The 25328-nt window shown below is 46.5% G+C and overlaps 1 protein-coding gene across 6 annotated transcripts in view; it reads left to right on the forward strand.

Annotated features, from left to right (window-relative positions):
* The window catches only part of TEX10 (testis expressed 10), a 721463-nt gene that overhangs the window by 72506 nt on the left and 623629 nt on the right, over positions 1 to 25328 (forward strand). For all 6 annotated transcript variants that reach the window (XM_073555731.1, XM_073555732.1, XM_073555730.1 and 3 more), the window contains one exon: positions 3065 to 3174. In XM_073555731.1, coding sequence (XP_073411832.1) covers positions 3065 to 3174 — 110 coding nt within the window. The remainder of the gene's footprint in view (positions 1 to 3064; positions 3175 to 25328) is intronic.

The following is a 25328-nucleotide window of genomic DNA, read 5'->3' on the forward strand; positions in this document are numbered from 1 at the left end:
CCAGTTGCTCAAATCTGAGAGAACTGAAGGCGGTAGGGAAAGGGCTAAAAGACGTCATCGTTGCTAATCCAAAATTGCTACGTCTGCATCTACTCGGACAACATGACCACAGTGGCCTATCTCCAGCCAAGGAGGTATGAAGTACGCCGGCCTGAAGGCAATAGCAGCAAAGATCTTCTCCTGGTCTGTGCGTCTGAAAGGATCAGACAACACCCAGGCAGATTTCCTCAGTCGAGAAGACGTTCATCCGGAGGAGTGGCGCCTGGACCAGACGGTATTCGTGTCCTTGGCCTCAAGATGGGGCTGAGGTGGACCTAGTCGCCAACAGGCAAAATGCAAAGACAGGGGTATTCGTCTCCCTCAACCACATGGACAGAGTACAAGGAATAGGTGCCCGTCACCCAATGGTGGTATTCCAACCTCGCATATACCTGCCCACCCATACCGATGCGGGCAAAAAACATCTCAGGAAATCCAGACGAACCGAATTCCCACAATATTAATCGCCCCGCTGTGGCCCGGAAGAAGTGGTACAGTGCCCTACCTACCATGGCCCAGGAAGGTCCTGGCTTCTGCCCCAAAAAGGGCGACCTCCTTCACCAAGGTCCTCTGCTACACCCGGATGTAGGCAAAGGGAACCTGGCAGCATGGTTATTGAGGCCGAATTCCTAAGAGCCAAATGGCTCTCGGATAGGGTAATCCAAACCCTTCAGGAAAGCCAAAAACCAATAACCAAGGCCATCTATGCCAAGGTCTCAAAGGTTTACAGCCTGGTCCTCTCCAGGCACCCCTGATCCCTTCCATCTCAGTGCAGCACAGACCCTAGACGTTTACAGAAGGTCTGGAACAGAGCCTTATCCCCAGCACACTAAAGGTATAAATATCAGCTCTTAGCACCTTTTTTATCTTGACCTGGCCAGCCACCGCTGGATCCTATGGTTTATGGCTTCGGCAGCCGGTATTCGTCCTATACTCCGCAGTCAGGGGCCTCCTTGGGATCTCAACACCGTGCTCAAACCTAAGATTCCTTGACCATGGAAACCTAACCCTTTAACCGTCCTCTTAGTCACAATTACTACAACTAGACGTATAGGAAAATTGCAGGCCCTGTCCATTCAAGAAGCTTACCTTTCAATCATTACAGATATTATCTTGAGATTAGATCACGTCTTTCTACTCAAAATTTCATAGGGATCAGGACATTGTACTGTCCTCATTCGGCCCAAGCTCTTCCAACCCTAAGGAAGAGACCTTCCACACTCTCGACATTTGCAGAGTGGTCCTATCGACAATAGAGTGAATCCTAGCGGATTCACCAGAATTTGTTCATCCAGTTCTCAGGACGAAATAAGGCAAGAAGACGTCAAAGAACACGATCGCGAATTGGATCACACAATCTATCCACACAATCTATCTCCCTGACTTGCGCATCACAGAAGCGGTCTCCACCCGCCTCACTAAGGGCACAATCTATCCATGCGATAGCAGCATCATGAGCAAAAAAGGGGAATGCTTCGTCAGAGCGGATATGCAGAACCTCCCCTGGTCGTCCATCCACACGTTCACCAGGTGTTACTGACTAAATTTCGGTGGGGATTTAACATTTGGCAGACGAGTGCTGCAGGTCGTGATTCCCCCCCTAGAGAAATTAGCTGTTGGTATTACTCCGATGTAGCTGTTGTGCAAGGTGACTAGAGAAAATAAAATTAGACTTACCGGTAATTCGGTTTCTAGGAACCGTCCACGGCAGCACTAATTTCCCTCCCTATCTGATATTCTTATTGGATGATTCCTGCACTTTGGTGGTAACTATTCATACAGGTGTCCAGGAAAACACTGGTGGTTGCAGGAAGGGGAGGGGTATTTAACCTCTTCCTGTTCCTGTCCCCTATTAGGGCGGGGAAGACATCCTCCGATGTAGCTGTCGTAGAAGGTTCCTAGAAACCGAATTACCGGTAAGTCTAATTCTGTTTTATGGCCCCCCCTTGCTAAAAAAATTCTGCCCCCAGCCACCCCAGAAAAGGTGCATCTATAAGATGCGCCTTTTCTGGCACTTAGCCTCTCTAATCCCATGGCCTTTAGTGGTGGCTCATGGGTTAATAATAATGGGTTAATGTCGCCTTGCTATTGAAAGGTGACATTAAGCCGGGTTAATAATGGAGAAGTTTCATTAAGACACCTATCATTAACCCTAGAATAGTAAAGGGTTAAAAAACCACACACATTAATTAAAAAAATGTTTTTAATGAAATAAACTGTTTTTGACAATTTATTATTCTGCCAATCCAAAAAAAGCCCTTGTTCTGTAAGAAAAAAAAAATAAAAATAAACCCAACATTATACATACCTCTCCGCCATTCAGTCCGGTCCCCTGCTGCAATTCATCACAAGAGGTTAACTAGTTTACAACGGGGACCGGTGCTAATGCTAATGACCCCGCTGTAAACCACTGCAGAATGAATTCACCTCTACGCAGACGCTCCGGCTGACCGGAGATGAACTAATAAGCGTGGGAAAGTTTCTGAACTTTTTCCCCACACTGTCAGTTCACCTCAGATCAGCCGGGAACTCTGAGCAGCCTCACCGACTACCGCTGACGTCACCGAGGCTGTGCGGAGTCCCCGGCTGACCTGAGATGATCTGACAGCGTGGGAAAAAGTTCAGAAACTTTCCCACGCTATCGAGTTCACTTCAGGTCAACCAGGGACTCCTCGCAGTCTCACTGACGTTGATTAAAATGAACTTTTGTTTGTGGAAAAACCCCTTTTTAATGGCCAATTCTGACCCCAAAACACAGTTCAGTGAAGGTTGTGCTCAGTCTCACAGATCTCACACTTGGATCCAGAATTTTAATGGATGTATAAATAGATCTATTCAACTCTAGATGTCTGTGTGTTGTCCAAGAAAATATTGGAAAGCACAAATGTCATATGGATGTGTGAATTAGATTAGCTTCTTTTTGTTTTCATGATTATTGTACACAAAATGCAGTTGTTTTTACTTATGCGACTAGCTGTGCAATAATTCATTGTTCACTAACATTTGCATGTATTTTGTTCCACAGGATGACTGGCTTAGGAAGAATTATCTTAAAGATTTCAAGCATCATTTTATGAAGCGGTTTCCATACACCGTACATGATCCTTTACAAGAAAGGAAAAAAATCAAGAAAGGGTAATTAGTGTGAAAGAAACAAGTTGTGATCTTGAAGATGTTTAGGAAAGTTACCTATAGGTGATGTTATGTGCTGTTTATTGAATTTCGGCATGTGGAATTGCATTATTTTATGAGTAGCAACAACATATCCTTCGAACTCACAAGTTTTATCAAAACCCTTGTATGACATGTAAATATACTCTCTTTACCCCCTTCATGACCCAGCCTATTTTGACCTTAATGACCTGGCCATTTTTGGCAATTCTGACCAGTGTCCCTTTATGAGGTAATAACTCGGGAACACTTCAACGGATCCTAGTGATTCTGAGATTTTTTTGTGACACATTGGGCTTCATGATAGTGGTAAATTTAGGTCAATAATGTTTGCATTTATTTGTGAAAAAAACAATTTTGCAATTTTCACATTTTTAATTTTTGTTCCGTTAAACCAGAGAGTTATGTGACACAAAATAGTTAATAAAATTTCCCACATGTCTACTTTACATCAGCACAATTTTGTAAACAATTTTTTTTTTTTTTTTATTAGGAAGTTATAAGGGTTAAAAGTTGACCAGCGATTTCTCATTTTTACAACAAAATTTACAAAACCATTTTTTTAGGGACCACCTCACATTTGAAGTCTCTTTGAGGGGTCTATATGGCAGAAAATACCCAAAAGTGACACCATTCTAAAAACTGCACCCCTCAAGCTACTCAAAACTACGTTCAAGAAGATTAATAACCCTTAAGGTGCTACACAGCAACTAAAGCAATGTGGAAGGAAAAAATGGACATTTTAATTTTTCCAACAAAAATTTTCTTTTAGCATCAATTTTTTCATTTTCACATGGGTAACAGGATAAAATGGATCCTAAAATTTGTTAGGGCGATTTCTCCTGAGTACACCGATACCTCATATGTGGTTATAAACCATTGGGCGCACGGCAGGGCCCGGAAGGGAAGGAGCACCATTCGACTTTTTGAATGGAAAATTAACTCCAATCGTTAGCGGACACCATGTCGTGTTTGGAGAGCCCCTGTGTACCTAAACATTGGAGCTCCCCCACAAGTGACCCCATTTTGGAAACTAGACCCCACAAGGAACTTATCTAGATGCGTGGTGAGCACTTTGAACCCCCAAGTGCTTCACAGAAGTTTATAACGCAGAGCAGTGACAATAAAAAATCATTTTTTTTCCTCAAAAATGATATTTTAGCCCATTATTTTTTATTTTCACAAGGCTAACAGGAGAAATTGGACCACAAAAGTTGTTGTGCAATTTGTCCTGACTATGCTGATAACCCATATGTGGGGGGGGGACCACTGTTTGGGCACACATCGGGGCTCGGAAGTGAAGTAGTGACATTTTGAAATACCGACTTGATGGAATGTTCTGCGGGCATCATGTTACGTTTGCAAAGCCTCTGATGTGCCTAAACAGTGGAAACCCCCCACAAGTGACCCCATTTTGGAAACTAGACCACCCAAGGAACTTATCTAGATGTGTGGTGAGCACTTTGAACCTCAAAGTGCTTCACAGAAGTTTATAACGCAGAGCCGTAAAAATAAAAATATAATTTTTTTTCACAATCATTTAAGCCCCCAATTTTTTATTTTCCCAAGGGTAACAGGAGAAATTAGACCACCAAAGTTGTTGTGCAATTTTTCCTGAGTATGCCGTTACCCCATATGTGGGGGTAAACCACGGTTTGGGCACACGTCAGGGCTCGGAATGGAGGGAGTGCTGTTTGACATTTTGAACGCAAAATTGGCTGGAATAAATCATGTCGCCGTGTCACGTTCGGAGACCCCGCGATGTGCCTAAACGGTCTAAACCCCTCAGTTCTAACTCCAACTGTAACCTCAACACACCCCTAACCCAACCCTAATCATAACCCTAACCCCAACACACCCCTAAACCTAATCCTAACCCTAATCCCAACCCCAACCCACCCCTAACCCTAATCTTAACCCTAATTCCACCCCTAACCCTAATTCCACCCCTAAATGAAAAAATATTGTCTTTATTTTATTATTTGTGCCTGGCTATGGGGGTGATAAACGGGGAGTGTATTTACTTTTTTTTTTCATTTTGATCACTGAGAGTTTCACAGTGAGCAAAATGAATGAGCAGCCGGCAAATTCATGGGCGCCGCCGTCTTGGACAATGGCAGGCGCACTGCGCATGCGGCGCCCATGATCCAGACGGCAGGACACCGTGAGCCACAGCAGGACATCGGAGGTACTGGGTGGGGGAATCGGAAGGTGGGGGGAAGCGATAGGAAAGGGAGAGGGAGCAGATAATGGCGGTGACCGATCGCCGCCGTCCATCGGTGGTGGGGGCAGATCGGCCCCGCTAGTTGGTGTGTGTGTGGGGTCGGGTGTCGGTGTCCAGCCAGGTCCGATGCTATTGCAGCATCGGCCATGTCTGGACTGTAATATTTCACCAAATTTCATTGGTGAAATATTACTAATCGCTCTGATTGGCTGTTTCACTGTTAACAGCCAATCAGAGCAATCGTAGACACGTGGGGGCTAAGCCACGACCCTGGGATTAACCATAGTGTGTCCTCTGTGCGGGTCGGGTGACCTTTCAGTGACCCCGGTCACCCGACCTGCAGGAACGCTATTTATAGCATGACGCCTACGGGGGCGTCATGGGTTGTTTGGGCACTACTTTTCATGATGCCTACGTAGGCGTCATGGGTCGTGAAGGGGTTAACCCCTTTCTGATCTCAGACTGAATAGTACGGCCGAGGTCAGATCCCCCCGCTTTGATGAGGGCTCCGGCGGTGAGCCTGCATCAAAGCTGGTATGTAAGCTGTTCTGTACAGCTGATATGTGCCCGCAATAGGCACAGGTGGAATCGCGATCCACCCGCGCCTATTAACTAGTTAAATGTCGCTGTCAAATGCTGACAGCGGCATTTAACAAGCGCTTCCGGTCACGCGGACAGAAATACGCGCATCGCTGACCCCGTCACGTGATCGGGGGTCTGCGATGCGTTGGCATAACAATCAGAGGTCTCCTTGAGACCTCTATGGTTGTTGATGCCGGATTGCTATGATTAAGCTGTTTATTATGATATAGCCCTGTGTAAAGCCGCCTTTTTGGTTTTTCTGGAATTGAGATCAGACGCATGTCGTGCTTGGAGAGCCTCTGATGTGCCTAAACAGTGGAAACCCCCCAATTCTAACCCTAACCCGAATCCTATTTTTTTATTTAATTATTTTTCTCTAAGAGGGTAAAAAAGGGGGGTTCGATTTACTATTTATAGTGGGTTTTTATAGTGGGTTTTTTATGTTTGGCAGCTGTCACACACTAAAAGACTTAATTGCAAAAAGTAGTTTTTGCATCACCCCATTTTGAGAGCTATAATTTTTCCATATTTTGGCCCACAGAGTCATGTGAGGTCTTGTTTTTTTGCGGGACAAGTTGCCGTTTTTCTTGGTACCATTTTCGGGCACATGATTTTTTTTAAATCGCATTTTATTCTGATTTGGGGAGGCAGAATGAACATAAACCAGCAATTCATGAATTTCTGGGGGGGGGGGCGTTTATACCATTTAGCGTGTGGTCAAATTAATAAGGTAGTTTTATTTTGGTCAGTTCGATTACAGCAAAACCTCATTCATATATTTTTTTTTTTTATGTTTTGGCGCTTTTAAACAATAAAAACTTATGTAAAAATTAATTATTTTTGCATCATTTTATTCTGAGAGCTATAACTTTATTCTTTTTAGTGATGGAGCTGTATGGGGGCTCTTTGTTGCGTGACATGATGCGTTTTCAGCAGTACCACTTTTATTTATATCCGTCGTTTTGATCGCGTGCTATTCCACTTTTTGTCCGGCGGTATGATAAAGCATTGTTTTTTGGCCCTTTTTTTTGTTTAGATTCTTTTTTAATTCAAATATTGATTTGAAATTTTTTTTAATTTTTTTTAATTCTTACTTTTACACTTTCTCCCACAATGGGACACTCATTTTTTGCAGGATTAACGCTTCTATAGCATGCAGATTTGCATGCTATAGAAGCTGTCAGCGCTGCAGCTTCTGTACACTGACCTGTGAGTCTTCCTGACATGCAGTACACATGACAGGAAGTCTCTCAGGCCTGGAAACCCGGATGTAGTCATGACAACATCGGGTCTCCATCGCAGTGATCGGGACACCGCGTCATACCGTGTGGTCTCCTATCCAAATGCAGAGGGGCTCATTGACTGTCCGAACTTTGAAAAGTCTTTCAAAGTTGAGGTAATTCTGGGAGGACATTGTGCATTATCCTTGTAATTCCAAAATTTGTGGATTGCCTCAATCCTGTTCCGAGACATAGCCATGCTGTACAGTGGAGTGTTAAACAAAACGTCAACACTCAAATATTGCCAAAGTTATAGCTTCTTCACTAACCCCATGTGACGAACACCCTAAAATGTCATAATTTCTACGGTGTCTATCGTGTTCTAGTTGGCAAATGATGAAGTGTGATTTTGGGTTAAAATTTGGGCATTCAAATTTGTCTGGGACACCATGTGATTTACAAAATCCTCAGAGAAAAAGACTTTTGAAAAAGTCAGTTTCTGTGGTGTCAAATTGGATTCCTGATAGTGCCACAAAATCAGGAACCTTTGACTTATAATTTTTGGAAGGTGAGGTCCATGGGGGGGGGGGGGGGGGGGGGTCACTAATGGTGTGAGCTGGCTCATTTTCTGTCCTTTGGTGTCTGCGTGGCGGTTTGACATAATTTGAGGAACAGTAGGAGGGAAAAAAGCAATGTGGGACCCTCTTCCTCACTATCTGTGTTGGAGGCAAGGAAGGCATATGTCTCCTCGGCTGAGTACCGTGATTGAAACGAGCGGAACATTTTTTTCACGTGTGTGCGTACCAAATTTTGTTTAGATGTGAGTGTTTGGTTTAAACTTTTTTTTTTCCATTTAAATTTGTAATAGATGAAAGGAAAAAGAATAGAAAGAAATAATCTAGGCAAAGATAAATAATAAAAAGGAAAATGTAAAGATTTGGTAAAAAAACAAGCTTCGTAAACGGACGATAATAAAAACAATTACTGAGCAACCATAACTAAATTACTCTAATCGAAATTCTATGCAGTAGAACGACCTGTAGTATAACTACTAGAAGAATTTTCCGCTAATATTCTGAAACTACTTTTACTAGAATGACATACCAAAAGTAAAAACAAATTACTGAGTGCCCGCAACTATCTGACATGGATTGTGATTATATTTTAGTAATAAAATACTGTAATGTGATTTACTACACTATATTAACCAATCTATTTTTTTTTATTACACTTTACCGACACTAATCCTGACTTCATTCATTAAAAAATACTGTAGTAGATGCTGATTACTATGATATATTTTTACTGACCCTAATAAATTTTTTTTTACATTTTTTTTACTTTTTACTACCTGACTTTAACCCGACTTTATTCAGTAAAACAATACTGCAGTAGACAGATTACTACGGTATATTTTTTACTGTCCCTAGTCTAGTCCTATTAACCAATCTAAATTTAGTTTTTATTTAATTCTTTTTTCACAAACTCATAATACAACAGGATACCAGGACACCAATCAGTGATGTTTGCTACTGACCAGCGCTCCAGGGCTGTAGGAGACATGCACAAGAAAAAAAACTTCCAAAATTGAGCCACCAAGTACTGATCAGCGCTCGATGACTGGATTGGGGAAGGGTTTAGGGAGAGGGAGAAATGGGGTAGAGGGTGATTGGTGTGGATTAGCAAAAAGCTGGGGACAGGAAACAAGTTAAGAAAGGATCACGAACATTTTCTTTTCAGGAACAGCAGCAGCAGTAATGGCAGAGGCAAAAATAGTCTGTGGCACCACAAGTCCTAGCAGATTCATCAACAGAATAGCACAGTCACTGTGGGTTTAGACCTCATGTTTGCACACTGATTGCAATCAAACGATAACACCCATCAATCAGTGCTGGAGGCTGAAGCTGCCATTGCTAGGATTCAGCCTATGACCATAGCTGGACTTCAGTGTTTCAGGCAGTTGCCTGAAACACTGAAATAACTCTGACTGTCTAACAGTCAATCACAAGGATCGTAGTTGAGGTTCAGTGCCCCCCCCCTTCCCGAGGCGAAGAGTCTTGGTGCCCTGCTGTCAGAAACAGCAGGCGCCTTCATGCAATCACTGTGTGTTTAGTCACGATGCATGCATGAATGACAAGACGTATATATACTGCAACTGTCTTGTAGGGGTTGATAGTCAGTTTAGACGACTTAAAGCTTTGATTCTGATCGCTTATACTATATATAGCAGTGCATAGTCACTGATATATATGAAGAAAATCATGATCTCCTGTGAATGCCAGCTAAATGCTGGCTTTTCCCTTCACCCATGACAGCACCACCTGAGAGAGGGATCCGCCCTGCCAGGACAGGAACCTACTGAAATATAAGGGGCGGCATCTCTCCCCTGCTTCAGTTGGGTTCCTGTCCTGGAACGGGATCCCAGTCTGACAGCGGCGGTGCCTGTCATGGAAGAAGATGGACCCAGGGCCGTCCCGGCGCGGGAAGAGCAGGTCTGCTTACCTGCAGCGCCGGCCGTCGGTGGCCTGCAAGCACAGTCCCCGGGGATCCTCCTGCAGGCCCCGGGTTGGTGCGGTAAGGCAGGCCTCGACAGCGGGGCGCTCCTCCGTGCCTCCCTCCCCCTGCTCGCGCCGATCCTTCTTCCTGGGACGACAGGGAAAGCCGAGGGCAGTTTCCCGCGTCTGACGTCAGCGGCGCGGTGCACCCTGGGAGTGCGCTGGCTGACATCACAGACGCGACGGCAAGATGGCGCCGGCTGCAGGAGAAGAACGGCCCTCAGCGGTCGCAGGGGGGAGGGGAAGAGATCGCTCACCGGATGCATCTACTTAGAGGACGAGGAGCAGGGCGGCCAGGTGATACAATGGGGTCACAGCAGGAGCGTTCACAGTCTCCACCATCTCTGCCCCCATCGCAGACCTCTGCACGTAAGCATGGCAGCCGTTCAAGCGGCAAAAGCAGTAGCCGACCGAGCCACAGATCGAGAGATTCCTCGAGGTCGAGAGAGCGCAGACCACATGCTCCAACACAGCCTCCAAGTCCGGTACCCGACTTTGTGGGTGGTGAGTGATCTTCGTGAAAGTTAGACCAATATTAATAGGGTCCTTCTTGTGTTATTTTTTCCTTAGGGAAAAGGCAAAAAAGCAGGGAGCAAGAGAAATAATAGAGTGTGTGCTATATGCCAGAGCCCCCTAGCGAGAGATTGGCAAAAGGACCTTTGCGCCAGCTGTATCCAGCGAACTATGGCGGAGGAGGTGCCGAGCTTGGCAACTAACCTCAGATCAGTCATAAGGTCCGAGGTAGAAGGCTCACTTAAAATGTTATTAAAGAAAAAGAAAAAAAAAGTAGGAGAGACTCCCCAAGTTCCTCATCAGACTTCTCCTCGACTGAATATCAGGCCGAGCACATGTCCTCCTCCTCCTCGGATAGTGATACTGGGGGCAGGCCGTGTTTTCTGGTAGAGGATACAGATGCTCTCCTTAAGGCCATTAGGACAACAATGGGCCTGCAGGAGGAGAAAACGGCTAAGTCCCTAGAAGACGTAATGTTTGGGGGGGGGGGGGGGGGTTACAGGAAAGGAAAAAGTGCACCTTTCCAGTTAATGAGAAAATCCAGGCGCTCATTGAAAGAGAGTGGAAAAAGCCTGAAAGATCAGGTAGCCTTCCTTCCTCCTCAAAAAGGAGATATCCCTTGGAGCCTAAAGATACGGAAATATGGGACAAGATCCCAAAGATTGATGCAGCAATATCCAGATCATCCAAAAGATCGGCCTAGCCCCTAGAAGACTCAGGAGTACTGAGAGATCCGCTGGATAAGAAAGCCGACTCCTACCTAAGACATACATGGGAAGCAGCGGCAGGTGGACTGAAACTGGCAATAGCCGGCACCTGCACAGCTCGATCCTTAATGATCTGGCTACAGCAGCTGGAAGAAAAACTTGCATCTAAAGTTTCAAGAGAAAAAATTTGGGGAGATATGTATCTTCTACATGGAGCAGCTGTTTTTTGGCTGACACCGCTGCCGATTTCCATGAGACTGACGGCGAGGGCAGCGGGATTATCAAACGCCGCAAGGCGTGCATTATGGCTTAAAGGCTGTCCTGGAGATCTACAGTCAAAAGCCAAGTTGTGCTCTCTTCCGTGTGATGGACAATTTCTCTCTCACCCATGACAGCACCACGGAGAGAGGGGATCTGCCCTTCAGGGACAGGAACCTACAGATAAAAAGGGCGGTACCTCTCCTCCGCCTTCAGTTGGGTTCCTGTCCCTGACGGAGGGACCCACAGGACGGTACCTTTCGTGTGTCCAGGATCCGGGGCCGGCCTGACCGGTGATGGCAGCGGGGAGGCCCCTGCCTCGGGAAGGTGTGGTGCCCAAAGCCGCCACTGCTGGGGCCGAAGTCGGGGCTCGCGGGGACCCGGTAAACATGCGGGCGGCGCCGGGTTACAGAGGTGTACCAAGATGGCGGCCGCCCCGGAAGTAGAAGCCGGCTTCCGGGTCCCTAGAACCGGCGCATGCGCAGGAGCGCTCTCCCGGGGACCGCGGTGCAGGATGGGAGCGGTGACGCCAGCCGGGAAATTTTAAAATGGTGGCTGCACAAGCGCTCCAGGCTGGAGGTAATCCTGAAGGGGATGGTGACTAGCAACTGGAGCAGCAAGCCAGGCAGCAGCTTTAGCAGCAGCAGCAGCACCACATTCATCGTCAAAAGGAACGCAGTACGGATGGTCGTTCTAGTAGTCACTCCACGCAGCATAGCACGTCAGCTGCAAGGAGCAAATCGCCACCAGAAGAGCAGCCTATTCAGGACCTGACTCCATCTCCCGAATCGATACCTGCAGCCGCATACCTTTGGGTGAGTGATCTTCGTGAATGTTCACCATTGTATTAAAAGTTCCATTTCCCTTACTAGGGAAAGAAGGGGAAAAGAAAAGGGAGTGCCCCACTTGTGCTAGTCCCCTATCTATTTCTTGAGAGAGTGGCTCTACACCTCAGAGCCAGCTGCCACCTTCACCATCTCACTCTGCTGCGGATACCAGGCAGCCAGAGTTCAACACCAGTCTCAGCAGTGGCTTCAAGCCAGCTGGTAACTTCACCAGGTTTCTGCAGTGGCTTCACAAGACGCTATCACCAACACCTGCCTAGACCATGTGACCCCATATAGGAAAAGGGAATGGTCAAATGATCAGGGGCCAAAAACTGCTATGACCCTAACGACCACCGGGGGCAAAACTAGAACTGAAACCACCACAGTGCAGGAAAAAAACAAAAAAAAAAAAACGGAAACATGTACAAAAGAAATCCTCTGTTAGGAATCTCCGGATTTGGCCTCTGACCTAAAAGCTGCGATTAAATTGGAGGTCAGAGTGCCCTTATATCCCTTAAGCATAGGGACAAATCAAAAAAGAAAGACACAATAGTGATTTCCCAGTCGAATTCCTCGACATCGGGAGAAATCACGTCAAAATCCTCAGATTCCAGTTCCTCATCCTCAGACGAGGAAACAGAGGGGCGTCACTGCTTCCCCCTAGACGAGGTAAACAAACTAATGAAAGCGGTAACGTCTACCACGGGGGTGCTGGACCCTAGGCCTGATAAAACAGTCCAGGACATAATGTTCGGGGGACTGGGCCAGAAAAGGCGCCGAGAGTGTTCCCGCTAAATGAAAATGTGCGGGGTCTAATCAAAAAGAATGGGATAAACTGGACAGGAGAAACACCACGGTCCCTTCCCTTAAAAGGAAATATCCCTGTGAGGAAAAGGGCCCGAAGCTCGATGTAGCTGTCGCAAAGGCCTCAAAAAAAAATAAAAAAAAAAAAATTTCGCCCTCCCCTTTGAGGACATGGGCACCCTCAGGGGTCCCCTAGATAAAAAGGCAGATACCTTTCTTAAAGGCGCATGGGAGTTAGCTGGAAGTAACCTCAGGCCAGCCATAGCGGCAACATGTACTTCGAGAGCCCTAATTATTTGGGTGGACCAACTAGGAAAGCAACTAAGAGAAGGGACGCCAAGGGATAAAATCCTAAGACGCTATCCCAGTAATAAGGGGAGCGGCTGCCTTCCTAGCGGACTCATCCGCAGACTCAGTCTGGTTATCGTCCAAAGCAGCAGCACTCTCAAATGCAGCTAAGAGGCCCTTTCGGAATAGAAAGTTTCTTTTGCGGAGACCACCGAGAGTGCAAAAGTGGGCTGACAAGAAAAGAGAGAGAGGGTTCCTCCTCGGCAACTTGTCCTAAGACAAAAAGCCCTCTAGGTGACAGTTTGCTCAGGGTGGGGGGAAGGTTAACCCTTTTTTCTCCCAGCCTGGAAAAGAATCTCAAACAACCCATGGATAATAAACCCCCTAATCCAGGAGGGCCTAAGGATAAACTTTCTCTCCCTCCCGCCTCAAAAGTATGTAATGACTCCGCTAAGATCCAGTATGCAAGAGCAGAAAGCCCTAGGAAACGAAGTCCTAAGCCTGGTAGAAAAAGGAGCCCTCCAGGAGGTTCCCCTGCAGGGAAGGGGCAAGGGGTTTTACTCCCCTCTTTTTCCTGGTGACCAAGCCAGGCGGCAGGTTTCAGACAATTATAAATTTAAAAAAAAAAAAAAAAAATTTTTTAAAACTTCAAAATGGAGTCAATCAGGTCCACCACCAATCTCGGTGTTGGATCTCAGTGACGCCTATTATCACGTCCCCATTCACAAAAACTCCAGGAAATATCTTAGGTTAGCTGTCTCGATAAAGGGCGAGATAAGAGAACTCCAGTATAGAGCCTTGCCATTCGGAATATCTGTAGCTCCACGGGCAGAGATGATGGCCCATATAAGGGAGCAAGACATAATAATAATCCCGTATCTGGACTATTTTTTAATAGCAACCAGCTCGGTTCAAAAACGCTGGGAACAGAGGGACAGAGTGATGGACACTCTGCAAGGCCTGGGCTTGCTCCTGAATCTAAAAAAAATCAAGATCGGAGCCCAGCAGAGTACAGGAATTCTTGGGTCTAATATTGGACTCAAACATTCAAGAGTGCCGCCTCCCAGACCGCAAGAAGGAGAAAATCGCTCAAATTGTAACAAGAGCCATCCAAAATCCCTCCATGACATTAAGAAAAGCGATGTCATGACTAGGTTCTCTCTCTGCCTGCCAGCAGTCCAAGGGGCTCAGTTACACACGAGAGATCTACAGTGGTATGTACTAGCCAACTAGTCTGCAGTAGGGGGACACCTAGAGGGTCGTATTACCCTAAATTCAAAAACTACTCATTCCCTAACCTGGTGGAAAACACAAGACAACCCTTCCAAAGTGATCCCCTGGGTAACAAAAATAACAACCACATATGCCAGCCCCACGGGGTGGGGCGCACACATGAACAACGAAGTGGCCCAGGGTACGTGGGGAGTTCAGGAATTAGAAGCCTCCTCGAACCAGTAAGAGCTCTTAGCAGTGGGCTACGCATTAATACACTTTACCCCTGCTCCAGGGTCATCATGTTCGCATATTTTCGGACAATCGAGTCACAATAGCATATATAAATCATCAGGGGGGAACCAGGTCCCGAGCCCTAATGGACACATTCTCCAGAGTCCTCAAATTAGCAGAGGCAAACCTGCTATCTCGGTCACCACTACACATCCGGGGCACGGAGAATCAAAGGGCAGACTTTCTGAGTCGCTCCCAATTACGACAAGGGGAATGGGTCCTAAAGCGGTCCGTTTTTCGGCAGATTGTAAAAATGTGGGGGGACCCGGGCATAGATCCGTTTGCCGACTTCAGAAACAAAGTGGAAACTTTCTGCTCCATAGACCCCAGGGGGAATCCTCTAGCTCTGGACGCCTTCATACTCCCATGGACATGAGGCCTAACATATGCCTTACCCCCGATCATGCTGATCCCAGCAGTGCTAAGAAAAGTCAGGGAGGATGGGGCAGGAATGATTTTAATAGCCCCCTTCTGGCCCAAAAGAACCTGGTTCTCCTGGCTAAGAATATTCTCTCTAACCGACCCATGGATCCTCCCAGATCTCCTGGACCTGCTATCGCAGGGGCCAGTGTTACACCCTCAGGCAGGGAGATTCCATTTGACAACATGAAATTTGAGAGGGCACTGATGAGACACAGAGGGTTTTCAGAGAACCTGATAACTACACTACAAAAAAAAAAAAAAAAAAAGAAAAAATTCTTATCCACTTCGGGGGTAAAGGTTCAGGATGAGGTTCACATTGACAACATCCTAGAATTTCTACAAAAGGGCCTAGAACAGGGTCTAGCGGTCAACACATTAAAGGTACAAGTAGCGGCCTTGGGCACCTTTATAACCATAATGTGGTAGGTAATCCTTGGGTGACAGATTATTAAGACCGTATCCAGATCCAGGCCGATAGCTAATCAAAGATTACCATCATGGGATCTAAATCTTGTACTATCCACGCTAACAGGCCCTCCATTCGAACCTATTCACTCAGCATCCCTAAGAATCCTGTCGTTAAAAACAGTACTTCTTTTGGCGCTAACATCAGCTCGCAGAGTGGGCGATATGCAAGAAGTAGTCCTTCCTTCATTCTGCCCAAATCCTAAAAAGAAGGGAGAAGACAAATTCCACACCTTAGACGTGATGGGGTGCCTAGTGCAGTATCTAGAGGCCACCAAGAAAAATAGGAAGGAAGGCTCTCTCTTTGTGTGTTTTCAGGGACCTCGGAAGGGACTCAAAGCATCTAAGAGTACCCTGGCAAGGTGCATAAGGGATGCGATTGCCCTGGCATATTCATCCAGTGAAAATACCATCCCGGAAGGGTTGAGAGCCCATTCCACAGGAGTGATGGCGACCTCATGGGCTGAAAGAGTGGCCACCTGGTCATCACCTTCGACCTTTTTCAGGCACTATAGATTAGATCTAGCCTCTACGTCTGACCTGACCTTCGGGAGTAGGGTCCTTCAGGCGGTGGTCGCTCCCTAAGCTACCAATCTCTGTAATTCTCTCCGTGGTGCTGTCATGGGTGAGAGAGAATAGCTTAGTTACTCACCGATAACGGTGTTTCTCGGAACCCATGACAGCACCCGCTTATTCCCCTCCCCTTCACGAGTGTGGTGAGCACGTTTTACTGTTAGTAGAGTGTTTCCGTTTAGGCACGGTGCTTCTGATAATAAGCAATATTATAATGTTGTGCATATATTTCTGTTGTCTAACTAACCTGGAGACCCTCTGATGCTCTGTAACCAACTGAAGGCGGAGGAGAGGTACCGCCCTTTTTATCTGTAGGTTCCTGTCCCTGAAGGGCGGATCCCCTCTCTACGTGGTGCTGTCATGGGTTCTGAGAAACACCGTTATCGGTGAGTAACTAAGCTATTCTATTTGGGAAAATTTGGACGACATCCTGGAAAAAGCGGGTGATAGAAAGAAGGGCTTCCCTAGATTTCCTGGAGATCAAAGAAGACCGCCCTTTCGGAGGGGAAAATTCAACAGAGGCCGTCCTCCGGGGGATCGGAAAAGATGGGAGGACAAAAGGAAGAAAGTCTGTTTTCATGTGTGGCGGAGCCGCTTCATCCACAAAGAAATCCCCACAATGACGCCCATATCCCAGTAGGGGGGAGACTGATGCTCTTTTATCAAGCCTGGGAAAGTATATCTTCCAATACCTGGATTCAAAACATAATAAAAAAAAAAAAGGCCTCAAATTTCCTTTTTTTTCAACGGCCGAGAGCATCGTTTGTGGTAACCCCCGTCAGGAATGGGATAGAAGAGCAGTTGGCCCTAGAGGCAGAAATCCTAAGGCTACTTTCACACATCAGGTTTTCGGCGTCAGGCGCGTTCCGGCGTCATGCCGGAGCGCTGGATCCAGCAAATGTTTTGTAAAACCGGATGTGACGGATCCGGTTTTCTGCCGGATCCGTCTTGCGCTTGACGGCCAAAACCGGATCCGTCTCATCCGGTTTATCCGGTTTTCGATCCGTTTTTCGACGGATTACGCCGGGTCCAGTTTTTAAAATCGCTCCTTGTGGCCTTCCGAACGGGATTGGCTACTGAAAAACTATATATACCGTGTTCCTACAGCCCTTCTTTGACAGGTTGTAGAGGAGAAAGTGCAGGTTGGAGAGAAGAGCAAGTTACTGGCGAAGATGGATGTTTTGATTGGAAATATTTTGAAGAATTTGGCGGATTTTACAGCGGAGGCGAATCGTTTGAGGGTGATTCTTCTGGAGAAGGAGAGAGCGAGACAGCAGCGCATCAGGCATCGTAGACGACGTTTGTGGATCCACCCCATCACAGCCAAGAGAATGACGCGTGGGGTCTATTCTACACTCTACATGGAACTTAGACGAAACCCGGAGAAATTTTTGGGATATGTTCCGATGAAAATTGAGAATTTTGATTACTTGGTGGAGCGCATTGCACACCTCATAAGAAAAGCGGACACCTATTGCCATTTCTCTGTTTCACCCGCAAGAGCGTCTGATGGTGACTTTAAGGTAAGCCACATTTATTGGATATGCTCGCATCAGAGCACACTTTCACTGCAATCTTGTTGGTGGTAGTTTGCATCTCCAAGTGTTATAGCTTAGTTTTGGTATGTAATACTGTGATTTTAAACTAATTGTTTTTTAATTCCCCACAGATTTCTTGCAACTGGAGAATCCATTTCGTCACTGCATTTCCAGTACAGACTCGGGATTTCCACCATATCTGGAATAGTGAAGTACACATGCCGTGCACTGTGGGACTCCTTAGCTGAAGAGTTTTTACCAGAGCCCACAACAGAGAGGTGGATTGAAATTTCAGAAAAGTTTCAACAGATATGTCAGTTTCCGAACTGCTTGGGCGCTGTGGACGGGAAACATATCCGCATTGTAAAGTCAGCCGGATCGGGATCGGAATATTTCAATTACAAGAAATATTTTTCAATTGTCCTCATGGCCATCGCTGACGTGGAATACAAATTTATTGTTGTTGATATTGGGGCCTATGGCCGCTCCAATGACTCTGAAGTTTTCAAACTGTCTGCCATGGGGCGTAAACTCTATGGAAACACCTTCCAGTTCCCATCCCCTAGACCGCTGCCGCAAACATCTGGTCCACCTATGCCATTTGTCTGTGTAGGGGATGAAGCCTTCCAGCTGTCAGAACACCTTTTGAAACCGTACGGTAGCAGAGGATTGTCAAGAACAAAACGCATTTTTAATTACCGCCTCACAAGAGCAAGAAGAATGGTTGAATGTACCTTTGGTATTCTGACAGCCAAATGGCGGGTCCTATTGACTGCGATCAACCTCAAGACAGAAACTGTGGTGACGAGGTGATCAAAGCTTGCGTGGTACTCCACAATTTTATCTGCAAGGAACCCATTTCCATTGAGGACACCTCTGAAGAAACCACCTTGCAAGATTACCATGACATTACCACTAGAAGTTCTGTGACGGTTTCAGTAATGAGGGACAATTTTGCACTATACTTTGTCACCTCAAGGCAGAGTACACTGGCAGGATGACAGTGTGAAAGATTTGTGCCCTTAACCAAACTTGTGTACCTTCTGTACCAACAGTATATACCTTTGCCAACCAAAGTTGGCTATCTTGTCATGGTCTTAATATTTTTACCTTTAGGCCACAGGTATGTACCTGGTTGTGTTTTATGCAAAGTATTTCACCTTTTAAGAAAAGTTGTGTACATTGTTAGGAAATCCCAAACAATAAACAACTTTTTAGTTGAAATACTTGCTTCAAACACAACCAGGAACACAACTGTGGCAAAAAGCTAAAATTTACCCACAGTTATATACCTGGTTTTGAATACCTTTTTACCTTTGAAATACCCTGTATTTAACCTTTTTTTTTAAACATATTTCGCCGCAGAAAGAAATGACAGACAACCATTGTAAAACGATAATTTAACTTTTATTTAAAATATATTTTTTTTTTGTAAAATGTTTTTAAAGTTAAAAAAAACTTTTTTAATAAAGGTTTTAAACCAATTGGGCATTTTTATTAAAAAGCACACATTACAAATCTGTGTAGTGTGGGGTGGAAATACTGCTGGAGGGGCTGCGGGACACTTCGACACTGGGAGTGTGGAGAGAGGACTGGGATCGTGGTGGGGAAGGAGCAGTTTAGAGGTGAAGGTGTGGAAGCAGCTACAGAATGGGTGGACATGTGGGAGGCAGAAGAGGTGGTGGGCGGTGGAGTGGAGGGTTGGGCAGGGACTGTAGGAGCAGATGTTGATGGAAAGTTGTATGGGGAAGGAGTTTGGTACGGGGCAGGTTGCTGGAAGTGGGGAGATGTCTGGTACTGGGGAGGTTGCTGGTACTGGGGAGGTGGCTGGTATGTAATAGGAGGGGGAGGATGGAAAGTGGCTGGAGGGGGTGCAGGTGGAGGAACTACTGGGGTGGGAGGAGGTGGTTGGGAGGTAACGTGCTGGAGAGCACCGTGGCATGAATGCATTACATGCATCTGCTGGGTAGGAGAGAGCGTTTCCATGCGCTCTACAACAGACCTGAAAAAGGTGTGGTTTGGCGAAGATCTTGCTTCTGAATGCATGGTTTGCAGAAGTGTCTTCACCTCCAGAATGCTGGAGTTGATCTGCTGAAAGCCTGCGGAGATTTGCTCTGACACGACCTTTAGACAGTTCTGGAAAGATCTCAGATGCAAGAACTCTGGCGCATAAGTCTTTTCCTGACCCTTCTGCCGCTGCCGCCCAGTACCCGCAGGTGTACTAGAGGTGGCAGGGGCAGAAGGGTGGGGTAAAGGGAAAGCGATCTCCTCACCAGCAGCTTCATGTAATGTAGGCAGCCACGATGCTCCTGTGCTGGTGGATGGGACAGATGGGTCGAATGTGTGGGAAGGTGCAGATGTACCGGGGCGGTCGAAGTGTCCCTCGGTGCCGGTCTCCTCAGGGATCGCCTCAGAAGGGTCCAATCGTGCAGGCTCCTGAGTGCTGCTCACCGTGCTGTGGAATAAAGAGAAAAAAAAAACAAAATAGTGACATGGCATGGCCCTGGCTGAAAAAAAAATTGTTACATCTAAACATTTTTTTTTCACATGTGGTGTGTAATATTTACCTTCTGGTGACCATTGTATCCCGGAGGAACGACAGGGCTCGTGCGTACTTGTACTTGCTCCTGCGTCCTCCAGATCCACTCGGGGCCCGCATCTCTTTATTGAACTCCTTCTTGAAACGATCCCTCACAGACCGCCACCGCTTCACAATTCTGTCCCCTGAAACGAGAAAGGACAAAGTGGTTAGTATACAACATCAGTGTTTCCCAAACTCCAGTCCTCATGGTCCCCAGGGGTCATGTTTTCAGGATTTCCATAGTAAATAGAAATCCTGAACACATGATCCGTGGGGACCACGAGGACTGGAGTTCAGGAAACACTGGTTTACATCAAGCAACCGGTACTGTATATACTTGCGCTCTTTAATCTGGGCCCGAGCATCGAGGTCCTCCCAGCGGCCCACAAGGAGCGAACAGATTTCCTCCCAGAGTCGTTGGGTAACAATCAGGTCAGCATGGCGGCGGTCAGCCATATTCCATAGCGGTTCCCTTTCTCTGACGAGATCGATGAGGTGGTCCACATCTATTCCTCCATCCTCACCGTCTGAGTCGGGAGCACGCTGTGAAGGCTGTTAAAGTAAAATAGAAAAATAGCAAAATTAGTCACCACACTTTAAGACATGAAATAAAAAGTGTACCAAAATTTAACTTAAATATTATACTTACACGCTGGTGACCGCCGCGTAGCTGTCGCCGATGACCCTGGCAGGCACTGCGAGGACCTCCTGGCCGAGCACCAGATTGGGAAGACTAGAGAACAAAAGAAAAAAATTTGTGTTTGGATGTTGGCATATTTGTTTGCTGTGTGAGGTCTACGGTACATTGTTTTCTGTGTGTAGTGTGATGTTGTGTTTCTGCGTTTGATGCAAAAAACTTACCAATTGTGAGCCCACTCCAGGTGTCTGTCCACCCCTTCCTTCTTCTTCTGAGAGCTCCTCTTCAGCTTGTGATTCCTGTTTTGAAATAAAAGGCAATGAATAGACATATATTACAGAGATGACGGATTTTGGAAATAAAAACTTACCGTCAAACGCTGACGATGCGAGGGAGGGCTCCCAGAAGATGATGTGCTGTCATGTTGCTGGCCAGACTACAGTGCTGCTGCTGCATCTCTTGGGCGGCTGTTGAATAAAGAGAAACAAAGGGCCAATGAATATCTTGATATTCCATGGCCCTAGTTTTGAGGAATGGGGGATTTGATAATTACCGTCTCTCATCTGCTGCTGGACTCCCCTCCCATTGTTCAGCATGTTCCCTTTGCTGCTCCATTTGGGGTGGTGGTGGTGCTGATGGTGCTGCAGTGGTCTCCTGCCTTCTCCTGCGCCTGGTTGCTGTCTTTGGTGGCATGTTGGGTATGGCTGAGGGTCCCACTGTCATGCTTTTATATATGTGTGCTGTGGGCAGAGCTACTGAGCATGCTCAGACACAAAAAACCGGATCCGGCGCATTGCGGTGCTCATAGACTTTCATTGTGTGAAAAAGCCGGACGCGCCAGATCCGGCTTGTCCGGCTTTTTCGCCGAAGACAAAAAACGTTACAGTAGCTGTTTTTTCCAGACGCCGGATTGCGACACATTGCGGATCCGGCGAAAACCGGATGAAACGCATGGCCATCCGGCGCAAATGCAAGTCAATGGGGGGGAAACCGGATCCGGCATTGCATTTCGCCGGATCCGGTTTTTGTCAAAAGAGCCGGATCGCGCCTGACGGCGAAAACCTGATGTGTGAAAGAGACCTAAGTCTGCTGGACAAACACGTTCTGACTGAAGTTCCAAGCGAACAGGAGAGAAGGGGTTTCTACTCACCCCTCTTCCTAATAAAAAAGCCAGACCATTCATTCAGGACTATTATAAACCTCAGAGGCCTCAATCAATGGATAGAAAACCAGACTTTCAAAATAGTCAGTGACTTCGGCCATAATGCTGTTACACCACAATTGTTTCATAGCCGTAGTCGACCTAAAGGATGCCTACTACCACATCCCGATCCATCCAACGTACCAAAAATACTTAAGGGTAGCTCTGTACATTCAGGGCAACCTCCAGGCATTTTCAATTCAGAGCCCTTCCATTCGGCATATCCATAGCCCCGAGGGTGTTCACGAAGGTCGTAGCAGAGATGACAGCCTTCCTCCGAATCCACAACACAACTATAATACCCTACTTAGACAATTTTCTAATAGTGGGCAACTCAGAACATCACTGCACAGAACAAGTGGAAAGGGTAACAGATACCGTACAGAGACTTGGCTGGATGGTGAATGTCAAAAAGTCGAGACTACAACCCCTAAAAAGGCAAATATTTTTAGGATTCATCCTGGACTCGGAGCAACAAATTTGTCTTTTACCAGAGGCCAAGGTGGAAAAGGTGAGGAATATGATCTTGACAGCCATAGACCAGCCTCACATGACCCTGTCCTTACTAGGCACTCTGACAACCTGTATTCCAGCAGTCAGATGGGCACAATTTCATACCCGTCAACTGCAAGCAGAGATCCTATCAGCACAGAAATTGCTAAGAGGGCGTTTAGAAGGAAGGCTGGAACTTTCCTTAAAAGTCAAAAACACTCAGATGGTGGTTAGACACAGCAAAACTAGTAACAGGAACATTATGGCACAGACCAGTGTCCGATGTGATCCTGACGGACGCAAGTTCCTCGGGGTGGGGAGCGCACGTAAGGGGACAGACAGCCCAGGAACCCTAGGGACACCAAGAACAAAACGCATCCTCCAGCCTAAAAGAACTACGGGCAGTAAACAAAGCCATAAAAATATTTATTCCCAGCCTAGAAGGCCGCAATGTCCGGGTCATGTCGGACAACAAAGTGACAGTGGCATATATCAGCCACCGGGGAGACAAGGTCACACTCCTTAATGAACGAAACCAACGAAATTTTTCACAGAGCGGAACGACACCTACTCTAACGGCCCTACACATCAGAAGGGTAGAGAACATACAAGCCGATTTCCTAAGCCGTAACACATTAAGGCAAGGAGAATGGGCCCTAAATCACTGTGTTCCAGAAAATAGTGCAACTCTGGGGAGAGCCGGTAATAGACCTCTTTGCCAACAAAAACAACAGGCAGGTAAAGAGGTTCTGTTCACTAAACCCAAAAGAAGAGCCATGGGCAGTGGGCGCATTACGAATTCCGTGGAATTTCAAACTGGGTTACTCCTTTCCTCCAGTAGCTCTAATCCCAGGAGTGGTGAAGAAAATAAGAGATCAGGCCAGAGTGATCTTTATAGCCCCATTCTGGCCAAAAAGGCCCTGGTTCTCACTACTGCAGATGATGTCCCTCTCAAATCCATGGGTACTACCAGAGATTCCAGACCTGCTAGCTCAGGGTCTGGTATTCCATACGCAAGTCAAGGGGTTCCATCTAACGGCGTGGAATTTGAGAGGTCACTTTTAAAAAATAGAGGGTTCTCCCCTGGGTTGGTGGCTACACTGATGAAAAGTAGGAAGCCAGTAACAACCAACATATACGGTAGAACATGGAATAAGTTTCTGCAGTTCCTAGGAGAGCCGTTAGACCAAGAACCCCCGATCAAGGGAATTTTTACAGGCGGGGTTACAGCTAGGCCTAGCAGTAAATACACTTAAAGTACAGGTTTCAGCACTAGGTGCTCTATATAACTGCAACATAGCAGCAAACAGATGGGTGGCCATATTCATTAAATCCTGCCAGAGGTCTAAACCAATCCCATTACCAAAAATAGCTCCCTGGGATTTAAACCTTGTGTTAGAAGCTCTCACGAAAGAGCCATTTGAACCGGTGCAACAACTACCAGTAAAATATCTCACCCTAAAGACCATTATTTTAGTGGCCCTTACATTGGCCCGTAGAGTAAGTGACTTGCAGGCCCTCTCAGTTAATCCACCTAATACCCAGGTGTATCAGGGCAGGGTTGTCCTAAAAACAGACCCTGCTTATTTACCGAAAGTTGTAACAAATTTCCATCGCAGCCAGGAAATTGTCCTCCCCTCCTTCTGTGAGAATCCAAAACACCCAGGAGAGGAGAATTTCCATAAACTAGACGTTAAAAGAGCCCTCTTAGAGTATATATCAATGACTAGCCAGTGGAGGAGGTCCCAGTCCCTATTTGTAGCCTTTCAGGGTGCCAGGAAGGGCCATGGAGTATCAAAAGGGACTATTGCCAGATGGATTAGGGAGGCCATTAGTGTAGCCTACTCAGCTAGTGGTGTTCCGATTCCTGACGTGTTGTGAGTTAATTTTCCCCTTCACCATTGAGGTCTGATGAACTCCCTCTTCTGGTGAAGGAAGGTAGTGAGGGTGATTACCAAGCACCTGAGCTGGATGATGATGACTGGGTGACGGGAATTTCTGACTGGATATAAGGCAGCCGACGCCCTTCTGCCTTGCTGGTGATCTCTGAGGGATTCTAGGAGACCAGTTTGATTCCTACTCCTCAAAAGCTAAGTTCTCTGCTCTGTTTTTTGCATTTGTTTTGGTTTTGTTTTTCCTTGTTTTTTCTGGATTTCTGCCATTCCCTGCTGGGGTAAGCTGAATTCCTTTTTGCTCTGTCTTCAGAAAATACCTGAGTACTGATAGTCTTTTTGAAGCCTAGCGTCTTCAGGGCTTTTTTCCCTATCAGCTGTTGGCTGTTTTGATAGGGTTTTAGCGGATTACAGACAGCAGCTTTTCTATCCTTTCCTTTGTAGTTAGCTTGGGCCCCATCGTTTGCTCAGCCTATCTTTCTATCTGTGTGAGTGTTTTTTCATCTTGTTTCACCGCAATATATTGTTGGGGGCTGCCTATTGCTTTGGGGTCTGCTCTGGGGCAGTTTAGATTTCCCTTTCTGTCTTTAGGCTATGTAGTTCTCCGGCTGTGATCGAGGGGTCTAGGGCACCGTAGGAACCCCCCACGGCTACTGCTAGTTGTTGTTGATAGGTTCAGGGGTCTGTAATCCGATAGCTGCCAACTTCTCTGGTTTTCTGGACTTAGCTAGTATTTCTGTTTTTGCCTCCTACGGTGACTCATTCATAACACTGACGGCATCAAGGCTCATTCCACCAGAGCCGTGGCGACCTCCTTGGCTGAAAAGGCAGA

The sequence above is a fragment of the Dendrobates tinctorius genome, unplaced genomic scaffold (genome assembly GCF_039654945.1).
Source record: "Dendrobates tinctorius isolate UK_male_01 unplaced genomic scaffold, ASM3965494v1 ptg000229l, whole genome shotgun sequence".
Taxonomy (NCBI): domain Eukaryota; kingdom Metazoa; phylum Chordata; class Amphibia; order Anura; family Dendrobatidae; genus Dendrobates; species Dendrobates tinctorius.